The 12,022-nt window shown below is 41.0% G+C and overlaps 1 protein-coding gene across 1 annotated transcript in view; it reads right to left on the reverse strand.

Annotated features, from left to right (window-relative positions):
• Positions 1-4,558: 4,558 nt before the first annotated feature.
• Positions 4,559-12,022, reverse strand: part of LOC119413951 (B-cadherin) — a 55,036-nt gene continuing 47,572 nt past the window's right edge. The window contains exons 16-18 of the mRNA XM_037681031.1: positions 5,662-5,792; positions 5,427-5,570; positions 4,559-5,280 (exon numbers count right to left, since the gene is read on the reverse strand). Coding sequence (XP_037536959.1) covers positions 5,065-5,280; positions 5,427-5,570; positions 5,662-5,792 — 491 coding nt within the window. The 3' untranslated portion in view covers positions 4,559-5,064. The remainder of the gene's footprint in view (positions 5,281-5,426; positions 5,571-5,661; positions 5,793-12,022) is intronic.

Here is a 12,022-nt window from a genome sequence, read left to right on the forward strand (position 1 = left end):
TGTCAGCAGCAAACTGGTTGATCCACTCTGAGAAGGTGCTATTTAAGAGACTGAGCTGAATACAGCACCTCAAATTGAGGAAGTCTTTCGGATGAAAGGCGAAACGTATCTACAATTTTTTGCTTTGTTTTGTTTTTTGTTTTTTTGAATGTCCAGAGGACCAGATTGAACTTTTTTAGATGTTGTCATTATTGTTTTTAAAGTATAAAAAATAGGTCCAGCTGCTGCTCCGAGTTCCGAGTAATTGCAAATGGCGAATTGGTGAAAAGTTTCTGAGAGAACCAGTGACTCCTCCCCCTGACCAATCAGTGACCGACGGTGTTCTGACATCACGTTTTTGTGTTGGCTCGGCTCACTTGGACCCCTTGAGAAAAAGGGACAAAATTAGGGGGCGAATCTGCTACAAAGTAGTAGTGGAAAAGAGTTCAAAACCGTGCTGAACTGAGAATATTTGATCCACACCATCACAGTGGAAAAGGGGCAGTTGTTGCTCCTTTTGTCTGGATTACTGCAGCAATGCGGCGTGGCATGGAGTCAATCAGTCTCTGGCACTGCTCAGGTGTTATGAAAGCCCAGGTTGCTCTGATAGTGGCCTTCAGCTCTTCTGAATTATTGGGTCTGGTGTATCGCATCTTCCTCTTCACAATACCCTAGGGGTGCACAGATTGCAGTTTTCTGGTTGATCACCAGTTTCTAAAAAGGCTGACCTGCCGATTCCGATTTTGTTTTATAAGCGACACTGTCAGGTGTTAGGTCACAACGCACCTTCAATTTTCCAATATTATTTTATTGAAAAACATATCCTTGAACAATATCCTAGAAACAATACAAACTTGTTTTAACTGGCCATGAGGTAGTGCTCTGAAATATAAATGAAGTTCAGACAATTGTTAAAACTAAAATCAGTAAAATCAGTTTCTCATGTAAGTATCGGACGATTTCCAATTTCCCAAAATTAAGGAAATTGGGGCCGATTTATTGGTGCACCCCTACAATACCCCATACATTTTCTATGGGGTTAAGGCGAGTTTGCTGGCCAATTAATAACAGGGACACCATGGTCCTTAAACCAGGTACTGGTAGCTTTGGCACTGTGTGCAGGTGCCAAGTCCTGTTGGAAAATGAAATCTGCATCTCCATAAAGTTGGTCAGCAGCAGGAAGCATGAAGTGCTCTAAAACTTCCTGATAGATGGCTGTGTTGACGTTGGACCTCAGAAAACACAGTGGACCAACACCAGCAGATGACATGGCACCTCAAACCATCACCGAGTGTGGAAACTTGACACTGGACCTCAAGCAACATGGATTCTGTGCCTCTCCTCTCTTCCTCCAGACTCTGGGATATTGATTTCCAAAGGAAATGCAAAATTTATTTTCATCAGAGAACATAACTTTGGAACACTCAGCAGCAGTGCAGTCCTTTTTGTCTTTAGCCCAGGCGAGGCGCTTCTGACGCTGTCTCTTGTTCAAGTGTGGCTTGACACAAGGAATGCGACAACTGAAACTCATGTCTTGCATATGTCTGTGTGTGGTGGTTCTTGAAGCGCTGACTCCAGCTGCAGTCCACTTTTTGTGAATCTCCTCCACATTTTGGAATGGGTTTTGTTTCACCATCTTCTCCAGGGTGTGGTTATCCCTATTGCTTGTACACTTTTTTCTATATCTTTTCCTTCCCTTTGCCTCTCTATTAATGTGCTTGGACACAGAGCTCTGTGAACAGCCAGCCTCTTTAGCAATGACTTTTTGTATCTTGCCCTCCTTGTGCAAGGTGTCAATGGTCGTCTTTTGGACAACTGTCAAGTCAGCAGTCTTCTCCATTATTGTGTAGCCTACAGAACTAAACTGAGTTATTAGACGGTGGCACCAGGTGTCTTCAATATTGAACCTTTTCACAATATTCTAATTTTCTGAGTAACTCTAAACTCTAAAATAACTCTAAAATGGTTATTGAACAGTTTAACATCTAGTTTTACCTACATAAGTAAACAGCCCGTTAAAATACACCAGAATGCATCTACTTTATTCAAAATTTTCTGGGGGAGAACCCCCAGACCCCCCAACCACCATCAGGGTGTCCCCCCCACATTACAAATAGTTATGAGGCCGATGGCCGCCGTGTTGTTCAAGCCAAGAGCCACTGTCAGCACTGGGGGCTAAGCACCCCTAAAAAGTGCATATTCTAGAGTTGATCTTGTAAGGTTATACATGATTTGAATAATAATAGGTTGTGATCTAAAGTGGGCCAGTCTAAGGCATGAAACGTCGGGACTGAAAATGAGTCTCACTCCGGCCCTGCTGCTCGCACATTCTCAGCACACAAAAAAATCTATGCAGCACAGTGGCAGACTGGTCATCGAGAGCACCCCCACAGAGACATTTCCCGGTGGCCTGGCCTGCTCAGTGACCGCAGAGGAGCTGGACAAAGGCTTGGTTCAGGTCACGCTTGATTATTTTAAATAAATAATCCATGCCGTTCGCTCAGGTGTCCGCCCCACTGAAGCCCCCACAGACAGCAGCAATAATGGGGAACGAGAGACCCCCCCCCCCAGACTGACTCTCACAGCAGAGATAACACACAACAGCTTGCATGCCCGCTCTAGCCCATAATGACTCGCGCTTGCGAGGGTTATATGTTCCCGTGTACATATTGTTATCCACTGTTGTCATTTGTTAAGAAATCAGGTCTCTCTTGTAAATTGAGTCCCTGAGGCTCAATGGGATTAACCTGTCTAAATAAAGGTTGAATGAAAAAGTTTGTTAAAGATAGGATTTTTGGTATTTCATCAGAAGAAACTATCTTAATAATTAGAGGCAGTTATTCTGAAGATGGAGATTCAGATTCTACAAGATGAAAAAAGTGGAACAACAAATAAAAAGAATAGGTAGCATATTACTAAATTGTGTCTTATTTCTTGTTTTTTTCTGTTTGAAGTATTTCACTTTACTATTTTCTTTTAATCACATCCTATTGTATGATTAAACCAAAAAAATTAAAAACAGACAAAAAATTTTGATTGTGTGATTGTTTTATGTGTACTGTATGCGTACAACTTTTATTATGGGACTTTTAATCGTATTTATTATCAGACTATATGATTGTTTTGTTGTGTGTAGAGCACTTTGGTCCTGTGGGTGTTTAAAGTGCTCTATAAATAAAGCTGGTATGGTACTATTATATGTGGGGAGTGGTGGTGCAGAGGTTAGAAAATGTGGGCCTGTGAGGTCACTGGTTCAACTCCCCAGACCAACATTAAAATGTGAGTGGGAAAGGTGAAGCATCCACACCTGCCTCATTTACCCCTCTCTGGGCCATTAACCCACACCACCTGCTCCCCCTGGTGCCCTATAGCAGCTCTCTGCTCCACACAGAGGGCTATGGTAGCTCGGTGGTTATGTCAGGAAGGACATCCAGCATAAAAACAATTGTCAAGTCTTTGTGCGACTTAGTTTGTTGTGGCGACCCCTGAAAAAGGGAGCAGTCGAAAGAAGAAAAACGTTTACTAATATTAGTTTCTATTTCTTCATGAACTAATCCATTCCAGTTGATTAACGGGAGAATACACGAACCACCGTGCTTATATTTTACTTTTTAGTCAATGTACAAAATGCTGGGTTTTATTCACTTCAAATCAAATTGGGACATCACTTTAGCACAATTAGAGCAACATTTTCCTCGTTGGCTTAAAACCAGTTCAGAATGTTTTCTTTCTTCACGATCCTAAGTCCTAACTTAAGAGTTTTAGGAAAATGCTGTCAGAATTTAAAAAAAAAAAAATAGTATACTGTATACAGGAAGTCCTCCTCAGGATAGTATAAATGCTTTGTCATCAGAGGAATATATAGTGGCCATGTTTAATTGTTGTTAGGACAACTGTAAAGACCTGCTTTGAAGCGGTTTGTAATTGTTGCCGTTTCTGGAAGCAGACAAGTCCGAGTTTGGTTTGAAAAGAAAATGTATGTTTTTTTTACCACCCAGTAATTACTCTGGACAACTGCAGCCTACAGTCATTAGCTGGCAGACAAACTTCAAAATATTTGACTCAGTTTAAGCAGAAGTCAAGAATTGATCAGTCAAAATGCAACTTTAATTACAATCTCGAGGCAAAGAAAAGTTACCTGATTTACTATCATGGCAAATGTATATCTACACCAAAATGAGCATTTTCCATTTTAAGGAATAAATAGACCTAAAGCTCTGGATTCGCTTATTTACACATGAGCACCTTTTTCTTCTGCAGGCGTTCATGAGATAAATGTAAATAAAATAATAAATTACCATCTATATAAAAATACAGCCAGCTAAAAGCTCCACCCCTCTACAAAATCAAGCAAAACATTTGTCATAAAATGCTTAATATGCCATTATAACTACCAGTAGATCTCCATAATTTATTTTTCTTTAAAATGGTTTCCTCAGCAATGCTGTGCTCCATTCATACAAAAGATGTAAACAGTTAAAAGACAGTTGTCAAGTTACTAGGCAATCAACCAAAACTAAAATTAAACTCAAGACGTTTATTGTCCCTAAACTAAATACACCGAATTAAGAAAACTTGGTCATTTAAAAAAGTCAGATTTAATAAACATATGTACTCAAGGTTTTTCACAATGCAGTACACAGTTCAACAGAAGCTAAACCCACTGTATTACAAAATATGAAATCATATAGCCAATGCCACATGAAGAGTAACATGACATTGGCTGCTTAACTGGATTTCATCTAGTCACTAATTTATTCTTAAGCGAAAACAAAAATACATAATTGGTAAAAACAGTAGCACAAATGTGAAAAAGTACTTAATAAAAAGTTGTGTTTTGCCCATTGTACACAGACAAAACTAATTTCTGCACAGTGGCTCTGCATTACAGTGAAAACAAAGCAAGTCTTCAGCCTAAACATTTAAAAGAAAACCTGGAAAGGCTTTTCTAAAGGTGAAATTATAAAAGTAAAAAAACATTCTTTGGCTTCTGAGCTTCTGTCTGGCTGAAACGTTCTCGGAGGTTGCCTTCAGAGACCACACAGCACTCGTTTTTCTTGTGGGGGAGAGGGATGAAGGATGTGTCTACAGCATATCGTCATCCTCTCCTCCTCCGTACATGTCAGCCAGTTTCTTGAAGCGGGGGCCCCATTCATTGAGACAGTTGTAGTCCTGATCTCCACTGCCCGATGAGTTCAGAGAGGAGAGACTTCCTGCTTCTGAGCCTCCTCCCTCGTAGTCAAACACCAACAAGGAGTCGTAGGGCGGGGCAGTGGGGTCGTTGTCGGCTGCCTTCAAGTTCTGAGGAAGATGTAAAAATTTGTTTAATATCATTTATTTTTTTTAGAAGTTAACCAATATATAAAAAAGATCAATAAAATACATGCAGCAATCAAGTAGTTTATTTTAAGGGCTATAAGCCGTTTCCATCATTTTCAAGTTCTTACGTCAACAATAAAGTTGCCAATTTCATCTGGGTTGGCGGGACGAGGCCTGTACTGAGGAGCTGGCATGAAAGCTGGAGCCACATCATTCCTGAACACGTCGGGTCGATTGTCCAGACCAAGATGGAGAGTACCCAAATTATAATCCTGATGGAGTGAGATGAACATTCACAGATTATATTGCTTGTAACAAATCTTCACTGAACATAATGTGAAGTCCATCAGCGTCACAGTTTACCTGATCTTCCTCTCCACCTCCCTCTTCAGCATAGTGATAGATGTTATCTCTGGTGTCATCGTCTTCTTGCAGTAGAGGAATTCCTTTTTCTCGTTTCCCCCGGTTCGCAAAAAGAATCAGCAGCACCAACACTAAAATAAATAAATAAATAAAATGAAGTCTAATTCATCTACCATTGTAAGTCCTACAGAATTAGAAATGGTAATGGACTGTACTTATACAGCACCTTTCCATCTGATCAAGACACTCAAAGCTCTTAACAATCTGTGCCTCATTTACCCATTCATACAGCACTCTAATAGATCTCTACAAAGACTAATCAGAGCATCACATTCATACACTGAGGGGACACACATCAGAGGCTATGAGGGGTTCAGTGTCTTGCCCAGGGACACTTCAGCATGTGACTGCTGGTGGAATCGAACCTCCAACTCTCCAATTGGAGGACGACTGCTCTAACCATTCAGCCCCAGCCGCCCCAATATACCTGAATTATACTGAAGGAGAGAACAGATTTATAGAGCGGCCAGCCTGAAACCCGCAAAAAAACTGCATGTGGCACAATGTGTTGTTAGAAAAGGTAAATCTAATCTACAAGTTGTTCTGAAACCTTGAAACCATCAGACATATGTAGTGAACCAGATGACCTCAAATCTATGTAGGATGCATGTGGTAAGTTTTGGATAACGAGAAATGGGTGAACCAGTTCTCGTTGATTCCAGTTCAGTTTTAGGTTAATGACTCCTTCTGCGGTCATTACCTGTGAACTATTGGGAACTAATGGAAAGCGGAAAGCTTTTTTAATTAGTTCTAGACCAACGTGTTTGTGAACCAAGGTTTCGTAGAAAGCTCGGTTAATTGCTGATTTATCTGTCCACAGAGACAGTACAGCATCGTTGGTGTGGGACCCTTGGATCTCTACACCCTTAACTACCAGTGGTAGGTAGTGTTTGGTGGACTCTGACTGTTCCAGCTCACAGAGGAGGCTGTCTTGTTGAGTCAGAGTTTGGACCACTTGGGTTTCTTTGGTTTCACATGGTGTCAGAGGAGTACTCACCGGGCTCGTGTCCTCGGCTGAGGAGTCCTTTGTGCCTTCCGCGGTACCTGCTGTTGGGCAGTCTGTGTCACACTCCGGAGGCGTATCTATTGGCAGTGGTTTGCTCACTTTTGTCCACATTGTTTGATCACCATAATCTATAATCGCGTTGAAGCGATTTATAAAATCCTGGCCAACCAAAAATGGGAATGAGTCGACATGGGTCACGTGTACCGGGTGGTACAGTGTCATATTGCCAATCTGCATGTGAACCATTGCTATAGCTGTCAGGGTTGTTTTCATTTCTGAGAGACCCTGCATTTCTATAGCACATTCAGAGAGAGGTATTATCCTGTTAACACTGGCAGCGGCCGTCCTCAGCTCCTCGAACAGTTTAGCTGACATAATTGTTATGTCTGCCCCACCGTCCAAGAGTGCTTCGTGTGTGAGGACACCTTCGAGTGTTACTGACAGGTACGCCTTTTTGGCGGCCCCCTTTCTGATAAAGTTACACAGAAACCTTTTGGTTTTTTTCTGACGCTTTTTCACGCGTTCAGATTTATCTGTGTAATCTTGATTTGTCTGAACCGTCAGCACAGCAGAAGCTGTTTCTGAGTGTTCAGCTTGCGATGACTCGTCATCGTTTGTGTGTGTGTTTACCCCCCCTTCTTCTGATGAGGGGTTGTTTGAGTGAACAACAGTTATGTCTTGGTGTGTTTCACCGACATCTGTTATGTTGTCATTCGCGCCATTAGATGTAATGGGAATTACATCACTGCAAAGTGCTCCTGGTTGGGTTCCCGTGTCAGTGTGTTTCAAAGTTTCTAACAACCTGCGTATTTTCTCTGTCTCTTCCGAGTTTAGAGATGTAGGGCCTTGTTTCTGGAACTTTTGTGATTTTTTCGCCTCGGTTCGTTTCGTCCGAGGTGGGGGACGGTCAGGTACGTCTTTCGGGGGTTCCTTTACGTACTGCCCCTGATGATATGGTTTCCCATATCGTTGCGTCCTACGCTCACCCCATTTACGATAATCACGTTCATCCTCTGAAAGAGGAGCATTTTTGTCCCAACGTGCACCTTCATTACGTGGTTTGTTATTTTGAACAGACTGTTTTCTCTCTTTCTTAGGAGGAGGTGGCGAAGCACGTCGTCCTTCTAGTTCAAGAGAGTGGGGTTTAACCTTTACACTAGGAAACACTTCAATGGGCGTCTTATCATGAGAACATGCTTCAAACACATTCACAGCACACTGTTTAATCTCACTGATGGATTTTTCTCTGAAATTTGCCATCATTTGTACTGATTTTTTAAAATCAGAGTGGAGATTTTTGGTGAAAACAAACTTAAAACCATCATCTTCTTCCATTCCGGTCTCATTTCTGTTACCAAAATAAGCTTGGAAGATTCTTTTGTAATAAACTTTTGGATGTTCATTCTTGCCCTGCGTGACCTTGTCAGCGGCTGGGAAACCAGCAGGTCCCGTGCAAGAGTCATACTCTTTGATCAGAGCTTCACACAGAAGTTTGTAATCCTTTCTCGTTGCATCTGGTAGACGCTCGATGAAGGTGAACACCTCTCTGTCCGAAGTGAGTCGTATCAGACTGATTTTATCTTCTGCCGTAGCATTAGGATAAGCTCTCAATCTGAAATCCAGATCTCTGAGGTACGCTTTTGTTCCTGCCGACCCCATAGGGCCGGGAACGAAACGTTGTACATATTTTGAGACTTTCTGCAAATCATCCATTGAAGGAGACTGTATCAACGGTCTCATTTGCGTGATTGGTGCAGATTGGTCAAGGCCTGCCCCTACCGCCCATGGTGGGGGTGGGGGTGGCTGGTAAGGAGGAAGAGGTACATATCGGTGCAGGTCTGTCCCTACCATCCGTGATGGTGGTGGGGGTAGGGGCATGGTGTCAGGAGGAAGAGGTACATATCGGTGCAGGTCTGTCCCTACCATCCATGATGGTGGTGGGGGTAGGGGCATGGTGTCAGGAGGAAGAGGTACATATTGGTGCAGTTCTGTCCCTACCGCCCATGGTGGGGGTGGGGGTAACGGCGTGTTGTCAGGAGGAAGAGGTGCAACAGCATCTGACTGGAGAGTTCGTGGCTGTCTCGGACCCTGATACTGTTCGTCTTTGAGTCTTAGACCAGGCCACCCCATATCAGAAATCTGGTTTGTAGCTGTAGCTAAATTCTCCTCACAAGCTTTCAGGTCCTCCTGTGATGTCTGATATTTTCTTTTTAAAATCAGCCATTGTCGGAGTGATTCCGTCTTGTCTGCCTTGCAAGCGTCCAGCTCCTTCAATGCGATCTGTAACTGTGCTTGTAGCACATCGTTATCTGAACGCACGGATTGGTACGCACGGTCTTTATCCCTAATCTTCCCTTCATATGATTGAGCCTGTTTTAACAGCTCAGTCTTTGAGAGGTCCCCATCAGTCTTTATTTGTTGTTTTTGCAAAACAGATTCATACATCAATTCATCACACCTGTCCTTTTCAGATTGATATCCGCTGAACAGCGTGTCATTTATCTCCAACTGATGGTCCAATTCCGCTTTCAGAAGCAGGGATATTTTTGCTAACCGTTCACGGCTCGATTTTGAGTTTTCTGCCACTTTAGCTTCTTTTGCCAGCCTCTGCAGCTCCTCATTTCTTTGAGCGTCATCAAGGTTTTCTAATTGCTCTAATTGTGTACCAATAATTGAGTTTGTTAAAATGTATAAAGCCGACTGGACGGCATCTGTGGATTGAAAGGGGTCAAAGTCTTTTTCTAACACACCTGTCATGTTTTCACTGTGTAGCAATTTATCTGTTTGAACAGTTGCAAGCTTTAGATATTTTACAGGTAAATATTTGTATTCAAGTCAATGAGTTTTCACACTTATTTTAGCTTTGGGTTTACACAGAAGTACTGTTATAAGTCAACTTATTCAAATGTGGGTACCTTTCTCAGGTTTTACCCCAATTCATGAATATTTAAGTAAACGCTCTTTTGGCAGTGTTACTTTTTGTGCTTATTTTCCACAGATACTAGAGTACCAAGCTGTTTTTTAGTGTATTTACTCTAAAACACTGAATTTTTATAAACCTGCAAATTTTTCTTTAGTCTCACAGCAATATTAGTTTAAAACGTTTTTTTAAACCGTTCTGTTCCAGAAATTTGCTATTTTAAACAGTTACTCATCAACTCAGGTGGGTGAAAAGAAAAAGAAATTGATGATGAGGAATAATCAGTCTTTCTTCAGAAAAACTGTATTTGCTCCTGTAAAGCTTCTATTTAAAATTAAATAGAGAGATATTTTATTTAGGTGGCAAATTAAACAGAAAAATCTCTTTTTCCTCATAAATTTACTCTTATTTAGTGATTTTGCAATTAAACGTGTATTATCCTTCAAGCAAAATGAGTAAACTATTCAACTCTGTGAATATTTGTAACTGTATCTGTTTTTTTAAAAAGTTTCTAATTTTATTATGAACCTGTTTCTCAAGGATTTATTAGTGAATAAAATTTTTTGGTAAATGCTTCTTTGCATAAATACCTATTACTTTTTAAAATGTAAGATAACAGTGTTTTATTCAGCTCTGAGGAAGTTTGTTAACTCAAAATTGCCTTACAGAAAAATAAAAAAAACGTTTAATTTCACTCTTTACCTAAAAACGAAGTGAAACCTGTGATCTCACGTCTCGCCAGGAGATGTCAGTATTACCTCAACAATCTTAACTCAGACACTGTTTGTGTTATCCACTAGGGGAGCTATAACTTCCTGTGGCGTTCGGTTGACATCCTGTTGTTAGCTGCTTAGCTTGAAGTTAGCTTCGGCTAAACTCGGTTAAAATCAACATTTCTGAACGGATTTTTTACACAAAAGTGGCAAAAGTTTTGCAATCAGACTTTATAGCTTCAAACATGAGTTTTTGGGACTGTATAGCAGCTTCATTTAGTGATTTTAAGCGTAGTTTAAGCTCCGGTCGTTAGCTGTTTAGCTTAAAATTAGCATCGCTAGCGTTGTTTAAAAACATCGTTTTTTGACGAATTTTAAACTCTAACGTAGCAAAATTTCAGCAAATAGCTTCGAAGCACTTGACCAGCGTGTCAAAACCACTTTAAAGTTACTTTTCAGCTTTAAAAAGCAGATTTTATTTCCCTATGAAAACGAATTTCATTTCCGGGTCACGTGACTGAAATCACCAATGGCAAAGCAGCGCAGGGTGAGAGGAAGTGACGTAGCCACGCCAGTCAGCCTTCTCAACCAATCAGAGCGTTCCACAACAGCGAATTCAACCAATCAGGAAGCGTTTTCTCCAGCTAGCAAGTTAGATTAGCGTAAAATAGTTCGTCACTTTTTCGTCTTTTAAACCATCAAAATGCACTTTTTCTGTTAAGATTTGTAACGAATAACCCCCTGAGCCGCACGGAGACGGCGCTCCGTGACAAACGTCTTTCTAGCTATTTAAAACAACTCGTTCGAACCCGTTTCAGAACCGAGCCGGTCCAAAGAACCGAACCGGACCAGAACAGCGTCTGGAACACAGTTTAAACAGAATAAAGCGTTTCCACAGCTCAAAGCCAGCTTATGTTACACATACAGACGTACAATTCAGCTTTATAAAGACTCAATGACACAATTTCAGCTTTTAAAACATTGCCAGCGTAACACAAGCGCGCAGCTCCAATTGCGCTGCGTAAAGACGCACGGTTTCAGCACAGCTGATAGACTGTTACTTTTTCAACATGCCAACATTTAAATCAATCTTTACACGAATTAACAGTCATTCATGAACCGTTACGGGCCACCAGTTTGTAGTGAGTCACGTGGGTACGTGTCACTTGTTGTATGACAAATATATGAAATATATATTGCATACAATATTCACGAGTTCTTCATTTTTCTGACTGTGTAATGTCGTGTATTGATTTTAACAGAAATGTAACGAGAGACGTTATTACCTTTGACCCATCAAATGAATGGAGTCATTTATTTTCAGAATCAAAGTTTAACATCAAACATTTACATTAATTTGGCAAAATATGAAAATAATAACAGACAGTTTCACAGAAAATGAACTTCAAATCACTCGGCGGTGATTTGAGGACTTTGCTTCAGATATTTCTAAAATATCTGTACTAGTTTTGTGAGAGAGAGGTGAGTTTAAGAGGAAATTGAGATTTATCTTACAGAGGAATATGTGAGGGAATTTAATCTGTTTAACCAGAAATTGCACGCTCCGTCAGATCTCAGCTTTGCCCACGGTACACTTGGTCGAAGAAGAAACCGTTACCTTGTTGACGATCGATCACCTCAGTAAGAATCCTTTTCAACTGA

This window comes from Nematolebias whitei, chromosome 1, assembly GCF_014905685.2.
Source record: "Nematolebias whitei isolate Nwh7 chromosome 1, NemWhi1, whole genome shotgun sequence".
In the NCBI taxonomy this organism is placed as follows: domain Eukaryota; kingdom Metazoa; phylum Chordata; class Actinopteri; order Cyprinodontiformes; family Rivulidae; genus Nematolebias; species Nematolebias whitei.